The sequence below is a fragment of the Dendropsophus ebraccatus genome, chromosome 4, assembly GCF_027789765.1.
Source record: "Dendropsophus ebraccatus isolate aDenEbr1 chromosome 4, aDenEbr1.pat, whole genome shotgun sequence".
In the NCBI taxonomy this organism is placed as follows: domain Eukaryota; kingdom Metazoa; phylum Chordata; class Amphibia; order Anura; family Hylidae; genus Dendropsophus; species Dendropsophus ebraccatus.
The window spans coordinates 104,825,235-104,849,045 of record NC_091457.1 but is presented as its reverse complement, the minus strand read 5'-3'; the positions used below and the strand labels follow the sequence as shown (position 1 = coordinate 104,849,045).

Here is a 23,811-nt window from a genome sequence, read left to right as displayed (position 1 = left end):
ACAAAGTTGTATAACTTTGTAATGTGTGTTATTCTGTGAATAATTTTTTATCGCCGGACAACCCCTTTAATATGTTTCAGACACACAAGGACCAATTCTGCACCCCATAAGTTAGTGTGGGGTAGATACCATGGGCTTAAAGGGGAGATGTTAGAGCTATGGTCAGAATGTCGGTTTGGACAATTTTTATACTTTAGGCTGCTCCCTGTTTTTATAGTTTAGGATGTTCCTAATTCAGCATCATATCGGGCAAAAGCAGCCATGTTATTAAATAGACGGGCGCTAATAATGATCATGATCATTATTAGTGTCCATCTATGTTACGACACAGCCACCTTTCCCGATATGTTCCCTAAGTGGTAACATAGCCTTAGTCTGTATTATAAGTTTATCCTGGCTGTATAGCAATTTTAAAGTGTCACTGTCGTGAATTTTTTTTGCAGAAATCAATAGTCCAGGCGATTTTAAGAAACTTTGTAATTGGGTTTATTATCCGAAAAATGCATTTTTATCATGAAAAAGCAGTTTGAAGCTCTCCCCCCTGTCTTCATTGTTCTCCTATGGAGAGAGCTAAAGAAAAGACCAAAACAGGACAACAAAGAGTTAATCTACAAATCCCTCACGGGATATCTCCTGTGACAGTCACCAGTGACCTGTCTGAGCTCGGATTACAGCTGTCACCCAGCTCTGTGCCTGTAATCCTCTGTTATCTGCTTTCTGCTGCCGGCTAACTCCCTCCTTCCTCCTCCCCCCTCCCCTCTCCCTAGAACAGACAGGGGACGTCTCCTGCAACAAGTCACAATTTTCAGATTTTTCAGAGTGGATGAAAAAGAGGAAGGAGGGGGGACCTGGGAAAAGGCTTTTTACATGCAGATAATGGCAGATTTGGCTAATAAACCCAATTACAAAGTTTCTTAAAATCGCCTGGACTATTGATTTCTGCAAAAAAAAAAAAAAAATACGACAGTGACTCTTTAACTTTAACAAAAAATGGCAGATGTATATTCGGGCAAACCCTGGCCATGACAAGGCACACCCACAAATCCCATACCTTCACAAACTTCTAAACCACTGCCCTTCAAAAGTTTCCAACTCTGCTGACTAGCTCACAAATATCCAATGCAGACTCTATTGTAAAAATATTGAAAAGACTGAACTCAAGAAAGACATAACTATAGCTTATTCAAAGGTATATTAAAAAAGGCGTGATTGGCAGCTGCTCTATTAGCTAAGGGTTTACAGGCAGCAACATTGGTTTATTATTTATAAATGAATAAAAAGTTATTTAGAAATAAATGTAACATTTGCTGATTGTAGATTGTATATATATATATATATATATATATATATTTTGTGGTCTGTGCAATGAATGGAACCCCTCCAACACTCCTACACTTATACATCAGTAAAAGCAGGTGTATTTGTCTTCGGAATTATTGCGTACATATAAAGCATAACACAAGGGTGAATAGTGTCACATAAATATTGCGCCTTTAGTTCTGCATTAGTTCTTTGCAGGGTCCTGGAAGCTGCAGAGCAGGGTCAGTGCACCCATCATTTATCATTTACACAGGTCCAAAGTATCTCTGATAGGCTTGATGGAAGCCAACCCATTCTGAGAGTTGATCACAGGGCCAGTAGTTCTCGCACTGCTCCTTCTTCATTTCCAGGGGAGACTTCATTCGTGGGAAGAATCTGCAATGTAACACAATAAGATTCATTTAGGTTTTCATCTTCTGCCACATTGAAAACAATGCAAATTAAATTGCCACCAGAAGGAAAAAAGTTGTTTCTAAGGGTCCTTTTAGAACTACAGATTTTTTGGCAAGATCGGTGCTTGTTTGCAGTGCCTTTACACGGCATGAAGATCGCAGGGCCTGGTCTGCACATTTTGATCCTTGTATTCTACGTGCAGCCTGGGAAACTGACAACACAAATATGTATATATCTGTGCTGTCAGTTTGGTCATTTGGTAAGTAGAGACTGCTTGTGATCTGGAAACTGACAGCACAGGTATATACATATTTCTGCTGTCAGCTTCCCCTTATCTTTATGGCTGCACAAACCCTGTTTACAAAGGAAGATGTGAGGCTGATAAAGTGAATTTTAAAGCAGGTTCTAAACAGACGTTCAGGTGACAGTTAAGCAATTTCCCAGTCTTCGGCTGATCGCTGTCACTTTTACACAGGCTGATTATCAGCTGCAGGAGCGTTTTCTAGTGACGCTCCTGTCCCATAATCGGCCTGTGTAACACAGAAGAAGCTGCTGAGCCAGTTCTACTTTACACCAGAATAACTCCCCTGATGTTTGACTGGCCATTTATGAAGGAGCTGGAGTTGGAGTCGATCCCTGATAAAATTCAAGAGTTTGTGTCGGTCCCTGATAAAATTCAGGAGTTGGACTCCTGCGGCTTACTGACTCCACAGCCCTGGAAACTATGCAGTTGTGTTCAAATTTGGTTCATTTCAGCTCTTTGCATTGTCAATCTGTGCACACCACTAAAGCTCTCCCTGGTTATGCTGCACAAGCTGGAGCGCAGTACACTAGATGTCACATTCTTTATAGTCCAAGAGCATAACATACACAAAAGGCCGAGTCCCTACCCTTACATGCAGTGCTACACTAACATTTCCATAAAGCTACACATTTCAGTTGGTAAGCGAAAGATACGTGATAAGAAATGGGGACATGGGAGAGAAGAGGAATGGGAGGGGTTATTACTGGCACAGAGCTTTATTAGAAGTCAGGCACATTAAAATATAAGAAGGAAAGTAGCAATCCTCTTTATTAATGTCTTAACTGTGGATGACAGCATAGTCTCTGAGAAGACTGTGGACCAGCCTGTGGTAGTCCCAGACAAACATGGTTTCCTACAACAAGGCAAGTCATAAAGTATTAAAACAGTACTTAAAGGGGTAGTGCGGCGGTAAACAATTATTCACAGAATAACACACATTACAAAGTTATACAACTTTGTAATGTATGTTATGTCTGTGAATGGCCCCCTTCCCCATGTCCCACCACCCCCACCCGTGTACCCGGAAGTGTGGTGCGCTATACATACCTGTCACGTGCCGACTCGTCTCCGATCTTCAGTCTGCGATGTCGTCTTCGGACGGCCGGGCCGAATCCCTTCGACCGTCCTAAGTGCCGGCCGCCCTCTTCAGCGTCATCAGATGCTTAGCCGCGATTGGCTGAGCACAGTTATGCTCAGCCAATGACGCGGCAGAGGGCGGCCAGCACTCAGGACGGTCGGAGGAATTCGGCCCGGCCGTCCGAAGAGGACATCGCTGACTGAAGATCGGAGACGAGTCGGCACGTGACAGGTATGTATAGCGCACCACACTTCCGGGTACACGGGTGGGGGTGGTGGGACACGGGGAAGGGAGCCATTCACAGACATAACATACATTACAAAGTTGTATAACTTTGTAATGTGTGTTATTCTGTGAATAATTGTATACCGCCGCACTACCTCTTTAAAGTGTGAGGATAACCTCCAGAGTCTGCTCCCCACAAATAGTCTATAAAGTACAGTGATATTATAGGCAGCTCATAGGAACAGAGCCTCTGATTTTATTTTCTAGGGTATCCAACAGGGCTTGTACAATAGGCACTGCCAAATTGGTGGGAGGATGTTAAATAATCTGTGGAGATTCTTTAAAGCAGAGGTGTCACACTCTTCTGAGTAAATGGGCCCCTCAAAGATAAAATTTAAAGTTAATGTGTCACATTGACACATACAAGATCTAATATAGATGCTGTATATAGTAATAATGGCCATTATGAAATAATGCCCCCTCTGTCTCCATTCAGCAATAATGCTCTCCAGTGCCTCTATTCATAAAAAATAGTCCCAGCTTTAAGGAGTGCCTCTCTCTTCAGTCAGGCAACGTCATCCTGCCTCCTGCCTAAACATGCGGTCTCAAGGCTGCAAAAACGTGTCTCAAAAACTTGTATAGAAAAACATTGTATACGCAGTGGGACTGCTTCAGGATATGCACACTAGCAAGCCCTGGAGCTGTCAGAGCAGAAGAGGTATGGAGCTGCCGTGTGTTCTCCACCTCAGTCCTATTATTTGTATATGCAGATAACAGTGCCGACCTTGGGCAAGCACATTGTTTAATTTAGCTACTGGCAGAGAACAGATCATGGTTGCTGCAGTGTTATCTTCCACAGTACCTAAAATAAACAGTGTGCTTGGCCCAGGTCTGCCCTGTTATCTACATGTACAGTGCCATGCCCATGCGCGTTTGGACCTCGGCTCTTGGTATACAGCCAAGACTGGGCTCTTAGCCTTGTTTTAGTGTTTAAATTATATATTTTCACTTGCACCAGTCTGACCACTGTCTGAACACAGCTCACTTCCTCCTACTGTAATTGATTTTCCACCACACCCATCTCTTCCCTGCTAAGTTCACTTTGGTAATTTAACAGCTAACCTTTTTTTGCTATGTGATTGCCATCTAGGGCTGTCTTGAGGCAAGTAGGCAGGAACAGCTAGGTGGGGACTCACTGTCCCTGTCCTCTCCATTCCCTTCCTGGCTGTCCCATGGCAGCCTAGCTGACATATACATAACAGTGGCATGTCTAAGAACACACAGCGGCTCTGTACCTCTCCTGCTATGATAGCTCCACGGCTTGCTAGTATCTATGTTGCTGCACAAAGATAGACAGTGCCAGGATTTCCTGCACATGTTCCAGAAAGCATGCTCCAGAGATCCCAGCCATTCTCTTAGGCTGGGTTCACACTACGGAACCCAAGCGGAGAATTTCCGATGGATTCTGCATACCCGTTTACGGCCACGTGCCTCTCCGCCGGCTCCATAGACACCATTCTATGGGCGGCCTGATTCCGCTATCCGCCAAAAGAATTGCCGTGTCAATTCTTTGGGTTGAATGCAGAATCCCCCCGTGCATAGAATGGTGTCTATGGCATGGGCGGAGAATAGGTCTATGGGCTGAGCACAGTTATGCTCAGCCAATCGTGGCTGAGCAGCTGATGACGCAGCAAAGGGTGGCCGGCACGAGGGACGGTCGGAGCGGTTCGGCCGCCCGCCCGAAGATTACATCATTGTCGCAAAATGGTGGACGGGGGTCGACACGCATCTGGTGAGTATAGAGCACAACACTTCCGGGGGTGGCGTGGGTGGAAACACGGGGAAGGGGGCCATTCACTAACATAACATACATTACAAAGTTGTATAACTTTGTAATGTGTGTTATTTAGTGAATAATTGTTTAGGGCCGCACTACCCCTTTAAGAGCAAGAACCTCTGGCCATTATCACATGTCTGTTGCTTCTCGACTAATGTGTAGCTTTACTGGAATGTTGTAATGCAGTGTATTGTGTAATTTTTTTGCCTTTGCTGTATGTTCTTATGCTACAAAGTATGCTTGTGATATTTATTGCACTGTGTTGTACTATGAGACTTTCATTGAGTGTACACACTGTATAAAACAAAGGGGCACAGTGCTTACCTCCTTTGTTATAGCAATCGGTGGGTGTCTCAGTCTCCACTGATAAAAAGTTTTATACTTAAGATACATGTTAAGCTATTCTACTGTATGCATATATTTTAATGCCTTTGTGTGTGTGTGTGAGCTCATTGAATATAGGGACGCAGCTTCTCACAGTGACCTGTCTAAAACTTGCACACCAAACTTACCTTTCAAAATAGTCATAGGAGCGTCGGTGCCTCTTGATAACAGTATTTGCTGAACTCTTTGACATCATGACCTCTTAAAGAAAAAAAATTAAATATATGTGTGCACTGACACAGTTAAAAGACTGAAGCAGTATTTTACAGTTACAGTAGTCAAGCTAACTGAGGAAGACCGGTTAAGAATTACATAATGGAAGGAGCAGGGTGGAAGAGCTCCATTGAGTTGCCATGATGACTTTAACAAAAATTGTATCTGCTTGTGATTTAAATTTTTACATTTTGGTGTCATTTGGAATCAAGACTACAGCTGGTTCATGGTTTTGGTTTTCATTGACTGTAGATGTGTGATTTTGTTCTCAACAGATTCCACAAAGTAAAGATTTTCAACTTAAATCAGTTGTAAATTCATTGTAAGATTTAAAGTGGTTATCCAGCACTACAAAAACATGACCATTTTCTTCAAGAGACAGCACCACTCTTGTCTCCAGTTCAGGTGTGATTTGCACTTATGTCCCATTCAGGGCCGCTTTAACCAGAGGGCACATGGTGCACGTGCACCGGGCCCACTGGTTAAAGGGGCCCCCCCGAGCAGGCCGGCCGTTGCTATGTGCGACAAGTGCGGTCGCACAGGGCTCCGGCCACCAGCCTGTCAGGGGGGAGCGCCATGGATGGGTAATCTACTTACCCCTCCATGGCGCCCCCTGCAGGGCCCCCCCCGTCCGCCGCTGCCCCCGTCCGCTGCTGCTGCGGCGCTTCAGCGCTGCAGCGACACTGACAGAGAGAGAGCCATTGGCTCCCTCCCTGTCAGTCACTCTTGTGGCCGCACTTCCTGCGGTCACAAGAGGCCGCACTCTCCCTCTAGCGGCCGACGTCACTGGAGCGTCGGCGCGAGGGTGAGGGGAGTGCAGCCTCTTGTGACCGCAGGAAGTGCGGCCACAGGAGGGAAGAGAAGAGGAACGCGTGGACCCAGGTGAGTAACAGTGTTTGTTTTTTTCAATGTTATATGGGAGGGGGAGCTATATACTATGGGGGGAGGGGGAGCTATATACTATGGGGGGGGGCACAGGGGGGCTATATACTATGGGGGGCACAGGGGGCTATATACTATGGGGGAGCACAGGGGGCTATATACTATGGGGGGGGCACAGGGGGCTATATACTATGGGGGAGCACAGGGGGCTATATACTATGGGGGAGAACAGGGGGCTATATACTATGGGGGAGAACGGGGGCTATATACTATTGGGGAGCACAGGGGGGCTATATACTATGGGGGAGAACGGGGGCTATATACTATTGGGGAGCGCAGGGGGGCTATATACTATGGGGGAGAACGGGGGCTATATACTATTGGGGAGCACAGGGGGCTATATACTATGGGGGAGAACGGGGGCTATATACTATTGGGGAGCACAGGGGGCTATATACTATGGGGGAGCACAGGGGGCTATATACTATGGGGGAGCACAGGGGAGCTATATACTATGGGGGAGCACAGGGGGCTATACACTATGGGGGAGCACAGGGGAGCTATATACTATTGGGGAGCACAGGGGAGCTATATACTATTGGGAAGCACAGGGGGCTATATACTATTGGGGAGCACAGGGGAGTTATATACTATGGGGGAGCACAGGGGAGCTATATACTTTGGGGGAGCACAGGGGGCTATATACTATGGGGGAGCACAGGGGGCTATATACTATGGGGGAGCACAGGGGGCTATATACTATGGGGGAGCACAGGGGAGCTATATACTATGGGGGAGCACAGGGGGCTATACACTATGGGGGAGAACGGGGGCTATATACTATTGGGGAGCACAGGGGGCTATATACTATGGGGGAGCACAGGGGGCTATATACTATGGGGGAGCACAGGGGAGCTATATACTATGGGGGAGCACAGGGGGCTATACACTATGGGGGAGCACAGGGGAGCTATATACTATTGGGGAGCACAGGGGGCTATATACTATGGGGGAGCACAGGGGAGCTATATACTATTGGGAAGCACAGGGGGCTATATACTATTGGGGAGCACAGGGGAGCTATATACTATGGGGGAGCACAGGGGAGCTATATACTATGGGGGAGCACAGGGGAGCTATATACTATGGGGGAGCACAGGGGGCTATATACTATGGGGGAGCACAGGGGAGCTATATACTATTGGGAAGCACAGGGGGCTATATACTATTGGGGAGCACAGGGGAGCTATATACTATGGGGGAGCACAGGGGAGCTATATACTTTGGGGGAGCACAGGGGGCTATATACTATGGGGGAGCACAGGGGAGCTATATACTATGGGGGAGCACAGGGGAGCTATATACTATGGGGAGCACAGGGGGCTATATACTACTGGGGAGCACAGGGGGCTATATACTATGGGGGAGCACAGGGGGCTATATACTATGGGGGAGCACAGGGGGTTATATACTATTGGGGAGCACAGGTTAGCTATATACTATTGGGGAGCACAGGGGCTATATACTATTGGGGAGCACAGGGGAGCTATATACTATTGGGGAGCACAGGGGTCTATATACTATGGGGGAGAGCACAGGGGGCTATATATTATGGAGAGCACAGGGGGGCTATATACTATTGAGGGGGAGCACAGGGGGGCTATATACTATTGGGGGAGAGCACAGGGGGGCTATATACTATTGTGGGAGAGCACAGGGGGGCTATATACTATTGGGGGAGAGCACAGGGGGCTATATACTATTGTGGGAGAGCACAGGGGGGCTATATACTATTGTGGGAGAGCACAGGGGGGCTATATACTATTGTGGGAGAGCATAGGGGGGCTATATACTATTGGGGGAGAGCACAGGGGGGCTATATACTATTGTGGGTGAGCACAGGGGGCTATATACTACTGGGGAGAGTGCACAGGGGGGCTATATACTAATGGGGGAGCGCACAAGAGGGCTGTATATAACTGGAGGAGCACATGAGGGTCTATATACTACAGGGACACCTTAAAACTATGGAGGCACAGAGGGGTGTAACTATGTAGGGGTACAGAGGGGTGTAACTACTGTATAGGGGTACAAGGGACCTAACTACTGTATGTATTGGAGCCTAAAATATTTGTCTGGCAGATTCTGGAGATAAGATTCACAGCCAGGAGAAGACTTCAAGGTGGCCCACGCTGGATGGAGAGAAAAAGAAAAGGTGACAGACTCTGATCGGAGAAGACGCCTCCGGTGAGTCACTGGATGTAACTTCACTCTGTTATAGGCTTGTACTGATAGGGGTCATGGTATGGCGGTATTATGTAATGGTATCAATGGTGATATCTTTCTGTTTTGTTTAGTGCAGTTTTTATGTAATATGTAATCACTGAATGGTGGAAATAGTGTTATAAGGTAACTACTGTATGTATTGGGGCTCTTGATACAGTGTGGGGGCAAATTCAGTACATTATACAATGTGCAGAAAGGTAAGGGGGGGGGCCCACTCTTGAGGGCTGTGCACTGGGCCCACCAATGTATTAAAACGGCCCTGGTCCCATTTGCTTCAGTGGAACAAAGCTGCAAAACCTGTACCCAAACTGGAGACAAGAGTGGTGCTTTCTCTGGAAGAAAGTGGACATGTCTTTCTAAGCCTGGATAACCCCTTTAAAGTGTCACTTCCAAAAACTTTTGACATATTGTAGATTGCATGTCAAAAGTTTTGATTGATTGTGGTCTGGATGTTCAGATCCCCACTGTGTGCTAGAATGATGGGGGCGAACCGTATGGAGTGTTGCTTCTTCTCGCTCTGTGCGCAAAATAGGAGATGGTACCCTAGACTTACTATGGAAGTCTATCTTGGCTGTGTGCAAATCTCCCATCTTGCATCTGGGTGTTCAGGCTTCTGTGGATTCCTGAACACCCAGACACCCAGCAATCAGAACTTTTGACATGTCTCTACAACATATCAAAGGTTTTTGGGAGTGACAGCGCTATTTTAAGGAGTATAGGTTAGTGTTGATGATTAGGTAGAGAATTTAAAGCAGGGCTGATTATTCTGTGGCTACAGATAATATACAGGGACGGTGTTCTGATGACGTGCTATATCTAAGCCCATAGTGTTCTTCAGGTTGTTCTGTTGTTTTACAGCTATGCCTGCCTTCTATATTATTTTTGTAAAGGGGGGGGGGGGGGGGGGTTATGTGAAACCATGGGTGTTGTGTCCTTATTTTCTTGGGACCTTAGCAACACCCCTAGACCAAGTTACACCAAGTTACACAATAGAAGGAGCAGGGTCCCCAGCATTACAGAGTATTTAGCAGAGGTAATTGTGTGGGAGACTACAGACTAAGGCTGGATTCACACTACATATAACACCGGCCGTTCTGTGACCCGGTCGGGTCACAAAACGTCCTGTGTTACTGAAGATCATCTTGGCCGGATGATCTTCATACCGGCCGGATGATCTTCACTTCTGGTGAATTCAGATGCGGGTGAACACAACTCACCGCTGAACACAATGGAGCGTGCAGTGGCAGAAAACTGACATGTCAGTTTTTTGTGTGGCCAGATGGACTCTCGGCCGGAGCTTATACTATGTGAATACACTCTGGCCGGGATTCGATTCATTCCAATACAACGTATGTTTTGTATATATCACGGCCGTTGTTGCAAATTGCAACAACGGCAGTGCTTTATGCAACACATACGTTGTGTGAACATAGCCTAAGGCCATGTTCACACACCGGCTGTTATATTATAATGACAACTGCAATTGTACAAATAATGGACATCATTATAAAATATTGTTATTTGGCGTCAGATGGGAAAAAAAGATGGTGTGTAAACATAGTGTGCGGTTGGGTTTACACATAAGAGTTTGGTCATAAATAGCCAACACCAGAGGTGGTACAAATATTTCCATTTTAAGTTTTCCTCTTTTGGTGACACATGGCTACAAATACCTACCACAGATTTTTAGTGCCTCAGAGTGACCATTTTACAGCTGAAAATAGGCAAAAAAAGACCATATATTTCCCATTGGATCCTATTGAAACCTATTCATTTTAGATTCATAACTGTTACATCTAAGGTCTTATTATAGCTTCTTATGGCATAAAACATGTCTGCAATTTCAGATGTGTATTTGATTGTAAAAAGCCAAAATTTTTACCCATTACATAGTAGAAGGTGGAAAGTCCTCAGCAGCACAAAGTATTTTAAGGGTGTGTTCACACCTACAGGATCTGCAGCAGATCTGCAGCAGATTTGATGCTGTGTTCAGTTATTTAAATGAAATCTGCTGCAGAAAATCAGCTGCAGATCCTGTAGGTGTGAACGCACCATAAGAGAGAATTGTGCTGATTTTTCATTGAAGAATTATTGCATTTACCTTGAATATTTAATAACTTTCTTGATTTTTGTGCTGGAGGCTGACCACCTGTAAGAAATAAAAATAGTTTTTAACTCTTGCCTGTATATATACATTACATAGTATATACAATGACTGAATCATCTCACATTATTTACAGACCAAATGTAAATGTAATTTGTGGCCACACAGTGGCGCCACAGCTTGGGAAGATGTGTCCCTGCACAGTGGTGAAGTATTCATCCACGTAACACCAGCTTCAGCTACTACTGTATTTGTCAATGTATATTATGTGACATTTTCCGCTGTAATGTCTGCGAGCCACTATGTCTAAATCATGTCTATATCATGTGCAATTCTGTATGCTAAGCTGCTAAATTCAGCCTTTTAAAAATGACACAGTCCCCCGAGCTTGTTTATCTAAGTCTAAAATGTAGGAGACACTGTATTTAAGCCTATCATGAGCAATGCTGTCTGCTGAGCTGCAGTATCTAAACTTATCCAGTGAGATACACATCATATATAACGCCACATATCTAAATGATTTCACAGTGTCAGAACCTCCTATTTTGTGTTCACATTTTTCTTGACTTCACTGAGCAGCCAACACTTTCTAAAAAAACAGCCCAGAACATTTGCTGATTTTACTGACTCATTTAACCCATAAATTATAAAATATGTCAAATACTAGAATGCTATTCAACCATCCCTTAGGTATATCTGTTCCTGGGAAAGCTGGATGACAACCAAATTCTAAATCATTCTATAAAACACAAAAATGGGATTCTGCTAGGCTATATAAAATTTTTATAAACTTTAATCCTGTAGTATATCCTCTGTTCACTGCTATCAGCCCCTTCAGACTGTACTGACTTCCAGCCACTGGGAAGACACTATATGAAAGATGAATACCGTTTATTGCCTTTTGTTATCAGTTAACAGAGGCAGAAACAATGTCACATATGTCTAGTGCTGAGACCCTCCAGAGACATGTACATCCATATGTGGGATTTCACAATTGTTATACGTCCCAAACAGTTGGATTAGTGGCCTTTTAGATATGATTCTATCTCACCTTCCAGGGCGAGGCATCCAGCCATTATCCCCAGCAGTGAGAGGATCAATAGCTTCTTCATGACGTCCACTTGTCCTGTCCGTCACTGTCACTGTATTGTACGCTGCCGGATTTTGCCTTTTCTTTATCTTACCACCTAATATGTCAGCAGTTGGGTCTGCTCTGTATTATGACTTCTTATATAATAGAGGCTTTTATTCTTTGTTTCCATTGCCAAATTCTTAGGGTGTCAGCTCATTCTTGGAAGGGGTTTTAGAAGTCCCTGCCTATCAGGATTGTTCCCAGAGTCACAAGGTCCCTAGGCTCCTGCTAATAGCTTTCTCAATATATTCTGCATATGTCACATATTGTTGCAAGTGAACTTTATGCTTTTACAATAGTTATATGGCTCAAAATCTGATCATATCAATGCTGCATGTATACTGATACACACAGCATGTATACTGTTACACACACAGGCACTTTATTGGTCCAAATGTAGTCAGTTAATGACTGCATTAGGATCATTTCCTGCCCCCACACATTTAGTTAACGTGGCCTTCTGTGCTATTAAAGAGGCTTCCCAGCCAAAATAGACTGATCAGTCACTGATTGTAAGGATGCCCAGCCGCTGTTACACTACAAAGTGAATGGAGGCAACTGCATCTGACCCTGTTTACTGTGTACTGCAGGCACCGATCAGCACAGGTGATGGGGGTGTTTCCATCCACTGATCAGTGGCTGAGCCATCCTGTGGATACTTAAGATAGAAGTGGTCAAACCAACTGAATTTGGGGTTGCTGGTTAATATAGTGTACCCAGAGAGTGGTGGTCAATGATATTTTGTTCAACTTGTTTATTACTGATATAGAGTGGAATTAACAGCAACATTTCTATATCTGCAGGTGACACCAGGCCTTGTAGCACAGTACAGTCTATGGAAGGTGTGCATAAGTTACATGCAGACTTGTTTGGGCATACACTTGGCAAATAGAAACATCGAAGCATAGAAAACTGTCAGGTATGTTGTGGATATGCAGTGAATTTGTTTTGGATTTCACCATTGACTTCAATTGGGCAGTCAGAATCTGGTAAATTGTTCATGCAAGTCCCATTAACCACTATCTGTATAACACGGCCCATTTATCTGTTATTGGCTTCATGAATACCTCAAGCCACCAGAGTTTTAAAATAGATGGGGTCCCAGAAGTGCATATGCCACAAGTGTTAGAGATCCAAATATCCCTTTAAGACCTCCTCCACTTGCTTTTATTCGGCTACTAATATATACAAATCCTAGTATGCCCTGGCAGAGGTTGTAGTTTCATAACAACAGAAGGGAGCAGAGCCCAGGATTAGACATGAGAATTAAAGTGTTCTTTTGTATTTATGGAAAACTCTATGTAAATCCTCAATGCTGTTTCAGAAGATGTATGAAAATAACCAGACAGTTTAGTATATAAATGATTTTGGAGAAGGTTATGCACCAGAGAGATGAAATGGTCTGGTCTCTGTTTCCTCCTGTGAAGCTTCTGGAAGAAAAGGAGATCAACATGCTACTGCCAGAACTGCCTCCCATTAAAAACATAGGACTTCCAGAAGGGAGGAAGATCACATCAGCCATCAATTTGGAGATTTGCTTTCTGAAACAATGATTTGCTTTTGTGATGCACAGACAAACAAAAGATGCAATAACGTTATTAAGTTATTTAATAATTTGGTACACTGTATGGTAGTATACTTTGGATTAATACTGGCAAATGAAATGTCAGTATATTCCCTCCATAAGAGAGTGGGCTCTGAGCTTTGGAAAATTTATATGACAACCACATGACCTTATGGTCACAGCTCCTATGCAGACTTCACTTTAGAAAGGGGTTATTCAACATTAGGAAAACAGCACCACACCTGTACTCAGCTTGTGCGTGGTATTATAAGGGTCCTTTTACACACACAGAGTTATCTGACGGATCAGTGAAGAGAGAACAGAAAGGAAAGACTGAGATTTCTCAGTTTTTCAAATCCATTCCTCGCTTTGGCTTCAATGATCTGTCAGATATCTGTGTGTGTGTAAAAAGACCCTCTGTTCCAATTACTTCTGTAGAATTGAGCTACGATACCACACACAAACTGCGTACTCCTAGCGAGTTCTGGAAAACATAGCTGTATCCATGTTTTCCAGGCAGCCTTAGGGCTGCATCCAAATTCTTCAGCCTCGGTAATCAAATGATAAGAGTTTGGACGAACATGAACACACTCAAGGTTGCTTATCTGTTGTAAGCATTTTTTTTAACGTATGTCTGGAGTACCCCTTTAACTTTGTGGAAGATGGCCAAATTTATTTAGTAAAAAGGGGAATATGGTTGACTCACTGCACAGGTACCATCAAGGTCACCCCACTACCATTACTCCACAGGGTGTGCAGCATGGGAAATACTGTCACCATTAAGGCAGCTCCCCTGTCCCTGCGCTAACTAGTGTAGGAGGACCAGTGTACTCCCATATAGGTAACTTGTCACATCAAAAATGCAGTGCAGACAGATGTATAATTTTATGAGAATAGTTCCAGGATAACTGGTCATTTATTTATGTAAATCACTGCACATAGTCGTATAAGTAATCATGTTGGCAGTGACTGACAGCTATCTGTGTATAGGTGTGCATGTGGAGAGTGGTCAGTCACTAAGTAGATCCGCCTTTGTAACTATTTTAGTCCTTTACAGCAAGTGGGATATCAAGTGGGTGACTGACAGCCCTCTTCAGATGTACACACACACACACACACACACACACACACACACATAGACAACTGACAATCTCTGATTCATTATAACCCCTGGCCACTATTAAAACACCCCTGGACAGTTTCAATTTCATATCTCCAGATCAACATTTGGTTTCCACATTCCTGCCTGGTTTCTTAATTCCCCTGCAGGCAAATGGTTGTAATAACACAAAGTCTCCAGGATCGGCGCCATTTAACATTTGACACCAATTATAAAGCAGCTTTTTATTTTTGAAAATAAGATTTTCCATCCAAGCAAGAAATGGCCAAGAGTCAAGAGCATTCACTTACAGCCCCAGTATCAGAGATCAAATATTATATACCCCGTTCTGCTAGAGATCACAGCACCCCCCTTAGAATTTGAACAATATATGAAAAGTGCTTATTAGAAGGTGCAGACAATAAAAAAGAACAATTAAAGAGAAACTATGCAATAATGTCTGAACTGGCACAAGCATACACATGTATAACATAGGGGCCCCGGGCCCCATCCCTGCCTCACACGCACATCAGAAATGCTCATCCACCCTATTACTTCTCGCCATAGCGCTTTCCAAAGTATCTCTTGTAAGCAGCAGCCCAGCCATATCTCATAGCGTAGCGCTCACAGGGGTTGTAGTCCTCACAGGTTTCGCGCTGGCGTTCCCTGGTGCTCTTGGCGCGCTCACGAATTCTGCATAGATAAGAAATTAAGCATGAATAACAGTGTCCAAGAGCTCCGCTTAAAGGACCACTCCACATTATTTTATATAATAAACCAACAAACAATGTACATACACAGGCTGATTATCTGCAGAAGCCTCATTAATCGGCCTGTGTAAGGGTCCATTTACACAGAAAGATTATCTGACAGATTTGAAGCCAAAGCCAGAAAGTAATTTGGTCCCTAAAAGGGCCAGAGATTAGTTGACGAACAAGAGGTCTACCGTTCAATGCTTGTTTGCAGCTGTTACAACTTTTTACATCAAGTTTCCTGACAACACTCAGACTATAAGCCCTCATATATTCATTGTAAGCCCTCATTCATTGTGTAAATAGAAAATAGTACTACTTATACTAATACTCATCTATAGAAAATAACAAAAAGGTAAGATCTAAAGGAGAAATCCCACCAAAAAAAAAAAATGTCAGGGGTGCAGGGAAATAGCAAACTAAACCTACCTATCCTTGTGCCTAATAGCGCTGCTCCTGGATCCAGCTGACAGCTTCTCTCTTAGCTGCCATGTCATGTACCCCGCTAAGTGATTTTCCAGTCTCTGACTGGCTAAGCGGGCAATCGCTCAGACGGGCTGTGGCGGTGCAGCTGGAAGAGACGGGTATGTGACGTACCCAGTTCCCAGCCAAAAATGTTGTTGTTGGTCAGTGAGAACCGCAAGTGGCGCAACAGAGGAACGGGAACAGGTAAGTTTAAGTTGTTTATTATTTTCCTACACCCCCTACCTTTTACATATAAGTTAAATGTTTAGCCACGTTTAGCTTCTACAGTTTTAGGGTGGGTTCACACTGAGGAATTCTCGCGGAATTTATTCGCGAGAATTCCTCAGTGTGAACTCACCCTTACTCTTTTTTTACTGTTTTTTTTTTGCTTGTAATTTAATTAAAATCCTGTTACTGTGCATGTCTGAAAATAGAAAATGATGATGTTCTCCTTACCTCTCATGCATTCGTATGTTTCTCTGCTGGGAGGGCATGAAGGAGTTGGCATTTCTTGAGTTAACAAATGGGTCTGCAGAAGAAAATATAAAATACAGCATTGATTTGTATATATTTGTGGAAAACATGCAGTGGCAGATAGCAGAGGGCACCTGTTACTTTGTTTCCTGATGCTTAACCTTACTGAGAGAGGTGCTGGTCATAGAACTGTCTATGGCTATGCTCACACAACGTCAAAAATAGAGAAAAGGCAGCTAATTTTGATATTTAAAAAAACATCCGTTATTGCTGCGATTTAACTGACTGCAATGGCAATGCATTGAAGTCAATGGAAAGACGGATGTCCAATGCACACAATGTATTGAATAACGGCTGTTTTTACTGCAGACGTCAAAATAATGATCATGATCATTATTTTTCCCACACAGTATTTTTTTTGTCACCGTTCTTTCTCCGTTTCTACTATTAAATTCAATGGACTTTTCAATTAAGCCGCATCCAAAGTCCAATAAGTCCTTCTTAGGCTATGTTTACACCACATAAGCTACATAATAACTACGGCCCTGTCAGTGCTCACAATGGAGCATGCGGACTGTGTCTTACCACATCTGAACATAGCCTAAAAGAGATTTATCTGACAGATTTTTTAAGCCAAAGCCAGGAACAGACTATAAACAGAGAACAGGTCATAAAGGAAAGACCAAGATTTCTCTTCTTCTCAAACCCGTTCCTGGCCTTCAAAAATCTGTTATTGCACTAAGGGGAGGCCAGGCTGCTAAATGACGTCCATTATTTTAGACTCAAAATGCCAGACGTCATTTTAAACTGAGCTAATAAAATGTGTGAACGTAGCCTATCTCACAAAGGATTGCACTCACAGAAACACTGTAAGGGTGCCTTCACACCTACCGACTCGGCTAGGTCCTGGCAGATCACTGTCAGTACATACACGCAGCGGTCTGAACGACCGCTGCGTGTATGTAAATCTGCCGGCTGCTTAACCCCTTCTGATGCCGGCCGCCCGCCTCCCGCTCAGCTCTGTATACATTACCTCCTCGCTCCACGGGGTCCCGGCGTCCTGCTCTCCCGCCCGGCCAATCAGTGGCTGCGGCAGGGCAACACACTGATTGGCCGGGCGCGAGAGCAGGACGCCGGGACCCCGTGGAGCGAGGAGGTAATGTATACAGAGCTGAGCGGGAGGCGGGCGGGCGGCATCAGAAGGGGTTAAGCAGCCGGCAAATTTACATACACGCAGCGGTCGTTCAGACCGCTGCGTGTATGTACTGACAGTGATCTGCCAGGACCTAGCCGACTTGCAGCGTTATTAACGCTGCGAGTCGGTAGGTGTGAAGGCACCCTAAGGGTACAAACCCACACACCGTATACGCAGCTTATTTACTGCTGCGATAAGCAGCAAATACGCAGCAAATACGCAACAAACACGCAACAAATACGCAGCAGATTAGATCTAAATAACTGAACACAGCATCAAATCTGCACCACCAAATCTGCTTCAAATCTGCTGCGTTTTTGCTGCGTATCTGCTGTGTATACGGTGTGTGGGTTTGTACCCTTAGGCCATGTTCACATTTAGTAAAACACCGGCTGTTCTGTGACCCGGTCAGATCACGTTGTGTGAACATAGCTTAAGGCTGGGTTCACACACAGTATTTTTGCTCAGTATTTTGGTCAGTATTTTTCAACCAAAATCAGGAGTGGATTGAAAACACAGAAAGGCTATGTTCATTCACTGTTGAAATTTAGTGGAGTTCCCATTTCATACTCACATTGCAGTTGCATTTGAGCAATATATTTTCACACAAGTAGAATGACAGATTCTGAGTGGTTGTACTGCGGTTGGAAACCTCACGACAATCTGCAGTCTATCACCTCTATTAGTCTGTCCTGTCCCACTGTGGGAGGCTACGACACACCGTAAAAAGCCTGCCCAGTCTTTATGTCATTGTTTTACACACTGGTAATCCAGATCCCCGCCACCTCTGTTTTGATGATAGCTGCTGTCAATTTAAAATTCTAATTTAAAAGTGACATTTAGGTGGTCCTCATGAGACACTGGGTGGATATAGAGGAACTCCCTGTAGCGGAATGGCTACATATGGTAGATAAGATCAGGTGTTATGAAAAGATCTATTTTGCAAATAGTGATAAGGGAAAGAGAAGATACGGGAAAATTTGGAATAGATGGAAATGTGATGTAATTCATTAACTAGAATTTTTTTTTTCTCTTTCTTCTTTTCTTTTTCCTTTCTCTCTTTCCCTCCTCTTCAGAGTCCTCATAAGGGTGGGGGTGGAAGGGTGGGGATACAGGGGTGGGGTGGACAGGGAACGGGTTATCTTTCTTGTATGTATAATATACTTAAGTTCATTGGATGTATGGAATATATTATCCATATATGTATTAGTTGGGTTTTTGTATCTCATAACCCAATTTTGTTCTGCTTGCTCTATGCATTCATGTCATTGTTATAGCTTTTATGTAAAATGTAATAAATAAATATTTAAAATGAAAAAAAAAGTGACATTTAAACAGGTATATAATGCATCATTTATGGTTATGTGATGATGCCATTGCAGGGAGACAATATGTTGTCATAGCAGCCTGAGGCCTAGATCTGCCGTTACAGCCTGCCGAAGGCTTTCTGTACTACCTTTTCTGACACCAATCTCATCACCTCCTGCAAGCTTCAGGCAGGAAACAATGTTACACCAAGCAATACAGTGTGGTATTAGTGCAGGGGCAGCAGTGATGATTACAGCTGTGTGGGAACTATGCTGGGGTTACCTCCCTTACAACAATCCTTCAACAGTAAGCAGGAGCTCAGTATCTCATCTCTAGCATTGGAAAAGGTTCTTACCATATCGTTCGTAGGACTCATGGCTTTCAACTGAGTCTAAATGGGAGGAAAAAGCATCAATGTTAATATAGCAGAAAAAAAAAGTAATAGTTTTCTTGCCTGAAATTAAAACAAACCTTTCTATCACTGTGTTTATGGCCTCTTGTATATGGTCTATAGCCGTGCTTGTGTTTCTGTATATAGAAGCATGTATGCTTTTTATGAATCCATTTATAGCTGGCTCTATGGGCTTTATTGGTCCAACAGCATATATGTCTCTAATATATATGTTTCTGTATATTCTAGTCTATAAGTCAAGGATTAGCATCCCTTTCTAGTCTTTGGTCATGTTTACTGCAGCCTGTACTCTATAAATCAGTATAGCATATAGTATATAGCCTGTAACTGATCAGAGGTGCAGGTCATAGTGACCTATATGAGAATAAACTTGTATTCTTCAACACTGATCCTTCCATCTCCATCACTCTTATAGATAATGAAATTGTTATTTCTGCTATAGCTTCATGTATAAGTTCATCGGAGTTCACCTACCCATTGTCTGCCTTTTGTACACAATGCCTACACATAGCCTGTACTTTCTCTATTCCCAGACACACACTGTTATTTACTTATTTCAGATAATTCTAGTTTATCCTTCAAAGAAATCAAGTGAATTTTCCGTACCGTATGCGAGAGTGACCGCAATGGCCAGCGCCACGACAAGGAGCAGTGCCAGGGACTTCATGCTGACTTGTCTTGTGCGTTTTATTTCTTCTCTGATTCCCACAGGAAAGTTTCTGCTGGAGATATAAGAAGTAATTACTGAATATAAGAGAGCGGAGTTCCTATAAAACCCAGCATCTGGGGTGGGCGGTACCAGGAATGCTGAGAGGTATGTGCTGGCACAGCTGGACCCGGGCAGAGGATGTCCAGAAACATGCCTAGGAATAATATCACAAGGTGGAAAGGTATGTTGTAACTCTGTGAAATATAAACATGTGGGAGTCAACTACAATTTCCAGGAGCCCCCCTGATCTGCAAGTTGCTTAATAACTGCAATGCTTCAGTCTTCATGTACTCCCAGACTTCATACAAATACTGTTTTTCAAAAGGTTTCATGTCATCTTTTATCTTTATAGTATAAGCAAAAAGTTCTACAATTCTATGATTTAGTTATTGATGACTATGTCCTAATGAAACAGATGTAAGAATCTATTAGGGCTCTCCTGTTACAAGCCAGGCCACAGTGTCATACTCTAGTTTTATCCTAAAGACTAGGTTGACACTTGTCTGATTGGCTGTTCACATCTTAAGCATGTGAAGTACAATAGAAAATTTTAATATGGATATTTAAAGGGAAAAAATAAGCCACTTAAATAAGCAGCATGCTACTTATATTTGTATTGGAAAAGACATGCAGTATATAAGCATCATTGGATGACAAAGATGCTAATCCTATACCAGAACCATGGTACAGCAATCTGTCCACAAATGTACACTGTTGTCTTAATTGACTGCCTGGGTTTTGCTATGTGATTAGCAATACAAGGCTTGATCAGATCATGGCAAAGCCCAGTCAATCAAGTCAGACAAAACTGCAGAACACACAGAATCAACGAGGCTCTAATTAATTAAACTAAGAAATGCAGCAAAGCTGTGAATGTGGAAACCCAGAGCTTGGGGTGGGGTGTTCTGCCCCTGACACATAGTCAGACACAGTGCTTCTGTTAGCAGCTTTATTCAACAAACTTATTCTTTGTATGGAGCTGCTGAACTCCTGTGTCCTGCGTACAGAGTGCTTTTGTCACTTGACTTAAAAGGGTGATTCAGCGCTACAAAAACATGGCCACTTTCTTCCAGACACAGCCCAACTCTTGTCTTCAGCTTGGGCGGGGTTTTGCTGCTCAGTTCCATGGAAGTGAATGGAGCTTAATTGCAAACCGCACCTGAACTGGAGACAAGAGCCGTGTTGTCTCTGAAAGAGAGTGGCCATGTTTTTGTAGCACTGGATAACCCCTTTAAGCTGCTGGTAGAGGTGATGTGTAGTAAGGCCAGTGGTGTAGAAAGCTGATAGAAGCGTGATTATTTATCATCCTTCCTAGTAAAGAGCCCTCATGAGCAGATGCCAGAGAACAGTGTGCATCTGCCGAGAACAGTGTGGGAACAAGATAGGTACGTGTGAAATACTATTCATGGGGGCATCAGCACAATATATCTCATTAAGGGGGGACACAGTGTATTATTATTAATCTAACTTATTCATGGGGGCACAGTGTACCATAACATAGGGTCGCTGCTGATTATAACTGAAGAGGGCCACAGTATAAGTTATTAAGGGGGCACAGACCATTATACCTCATTGGGGGGACAGTGTATTATAATTCATTAGGAGGGGCCCCAGAACATTGTATATACTATATTATGGGGTATATGCTAAAATAATATATGGAAGGTATAGTGTGTGTTATCATTAAAGTGTACCTGTTTTTATAACTTTCAAGATCTAAATCAATAGTAGATATCATATAAAGTTTGTAATTTATATTATCTTTTTAGTTATCATGCTTCAATACAATGCTATACTTACTTGTATCCAGGTCCAGTCTCCTGAAGGCAACTTTTTAGTCTTGTGCTGGCTGAAAAGAAAAGAGACTAAATGCAGGAAGTCCCGGTCAGTACAGAAAGTCACAGCTCAATGTGTCCATCAATCACATGACTGCCTTCTCTGTGAGAGCGCTATGCTGACCAGGCACAGGACTAAAAAGCTGCTTCCAGGAGACTGGAGCTGGATTTTATATCCAGTATAGTTTTGTTTTAAAGCATGATAACAAAAAGTAATTAATGCAAATTGCAAAAAAAATGCTTTATATGACATTGCCTGTTGATTTAGATTTTGACAGGTACACTTCATGTGTGACAGTATTGTATTGAGAGGGCACAGGGTGTGACAGTGTTATATTCAGAGGGTGCAGTGTGTAGAGGAGTAATATATTCAAAGGGCACAGTGTTTGGCCCTTTTGGAGCCTTTCTTAGTTTAAGGGATGATGAGCTGCTGTAAAAATGAAGAGCTGAAGATGTCTGGGCATTAAACTCTGAAAAGATGAAAACAAAGATGGAAGAAGTCATAGCGGACTAGATCAGATAGAGAAGAAAACAAACAACCACAGAAATCAACTGTAAGTCACTGATACCACTGTGTAATAGTAAATACCAGGCTGGCGTCCTCTCTGAGCCTCTACCCTATAGCAGCCTTCCGGGCATAGAGCTGCCTTTACTGCCTTCATACTTCACCCGTCACTATTTCTTTCGTAGGAAATTGCACTTTACTGGAACTTTCTGCCTCTAGTTATTGGTATCTCAAACTACATCATTTATAAAGAAATCCTAGGTAGAAATCCAAGAATAGTCACAATTTCTATTAGCCTTTTCTTGGTTCTATCTGTATCTGGGAAAGCTGGATAAAATCCAATATGACCAACTTACTAGTCTTGTAGCAGTTGACAATATTCATAGAGCAGTTGCTTAACTATACAGTAATATGAGACAGATATGTCACTGCACAAGAGCCATTCAGGAAATCTGGGCAATAACCCTTGTAATGACATCCATAAAGAGAGGATCAGAGGAAATATGAATATTAATAGTATATAAGCTATAATGTAAAGAAGAAAATCAGGGATGGTTTTCTGGTCATTGCTACAGTGTTTTATTTAGTCTGAGCCTGTGATCACTGAGCCAGTCACTAATCAAATATCAGCTAGGGACAATAATAATAATATCAATCATAGGGACAGGCATGCTCTACAGGGATAAATCTGGGTCTTGGGTAAGTGTATAACCACTATGTCTCTCCCCCCCCCTTTTTTTTTTTTACAAATAGAAGAATAACATGTTAGCAATACATATTATAGGACGGAAAGTAACAAAATGCTTCAAGCAGATCATATATATAAATATAAAGAGTCAGTTATTCTAGCAGTGTTACTATGTTACATTCAATGGTATATGATACTCACTGCTCTTGGACTTTGCTGGATCTGTTGATGAGATGCCTGGATAAGATGGGTATTTATCCTGAGAGTCCACCTCCAGCCCTCTTAATGTTTTCCTCCCCACTATGAAGATCATACCTCCGTCTTAACACATCCTTCCCTCTTGGAGGAAATTTCAGACCACGCTTGAGACAAAAGCCACATATGGTTCTTAATTGACCACAGACCCCGCAGATGACTTGGACTGGGGGCGAAGGTGGAGGAACTGCCTGGAAACTTAACAGGTTCCTAAGACGCTGATCGCTATGTAGTTAAAATGTTTCCAGAATGTTCCTTCGATTCTCTTAATATCATAGACCTGCAGTTATTGCCCATTACGGAGAGGTATAATTAAGGTATATTAATTATATAGGTATATTAAGGTATAATAATATAGTTATAGGTAAACATTAAATGAAATGATATTTAGT

At 43.1% G+C, this 23,811-nt stretch overlaps 2 protein-coding genes across 3 annotated transcripts; both read right to left on the bottom strand.

The window, feature by feature from the left end:
• Window positions 1-1,331: 1,331 nt before the first annotated feature.
• LOC138789848 (osteocalcin-like) lies at window positions 1,332-12,250 on the bottom strand. The gene is made up of 4 exons (XM_069968693.1): window positions 12,078-12,250; window positions 11,024-11,071; window positions 5,670-5,742; window positions 1,332-1,695 (listed from the first exon to the last, which is right to left on the bottom strand). Exons 1-4 carry the CDS (start codon window positions 12,136-12,138, stop codon window positions 1,566-1,568), a joined length of 312 nt encoding a protein of 103 aa, XP_069824794.1. The 5' UTR covers window positions 12,139-12,250; the 3' UTR covers window positions 1,332-1,565.
• Window positions 12,251-15,051: 2,801 nt separating this feature from the next.
• On the bottom strand, window positions 15,052-23,506 carry MGP (matrix Gla protein). Of its 2 annotated transcripts, none has more exons than XM_069968691.1 (6): window positions 23,366-23,506; window positions 21,937-21,985; window positions 20,034-20,149; window positions 19,371-19,406; window positions 16,495-16,567; window positions 15,052-15,514 (listed from the first exon to the last, which is right to left on the bottom strand). In XM_069968691.1, the coding sequence occupies exons 1-6, from the start codon at window positions 23,475-23,477 to the stop codon at window positions 15,373-15,375; spliced, it is 528 nt and encodes a 175-aa protein (XP_069824792.1). In that variant the 5' UTR covers window positions 23,478-23,506; the 3' UTR covers window positions 15,052-15,372. The 2 variants fall into 2 exon arrangements, with proteins under 2 accessions (XP_069824792.1, XP_069824793.1); XM_069968692.1 differs by having other exon boundaries at window positions 20,034-20,146.
• Window positions 23,507-23,811: the final 305 nt, after the last annotated feature.

Coding starts and splice junctions, on each gene's coding strand:
- MGP (XM_069968691.1), bottom strand. CDS start 23,477: ATGATCTTCATAGTGGGGAGGAAAACATTAAGAGGGCTGGAGGTGGAC. Junction 16,568..19,370: donor TGAGTCCTACGAACGATATG/GTAAGAACCTTT, acceptor TTTCTTCTGCAG/ACCCATTTGTTAACTCAAGA. Junction 15,515..16,494: donor AACATACGAATGCATGAGAG/GTAAGGAGAACA, acceptor TTATCTATGCAG/AATTCGTGAGCGCGCCAAGA.
- LOC138789848 (XM_069968693.1), bottom strand. CDS start 12,138: ATGAAGAAGCTATTGATCCTCTCACTGCTGGGGATAATGGCTGGATGC. Junction 11,072..12,077: donor TGGATGCCTCGCCCTGGAAG/GTGAGATAGAAT, acceptor TATTTCTTACAG/GTGGTCAGCCTCCAGCACAA. Junction 1,696..5,669: donor TCCTATGACTATTTTGAAAG/GTAAGTTTGGTG, acceptor GTTACATTGCAG/ATTCTTCCCACGAATGAAGT.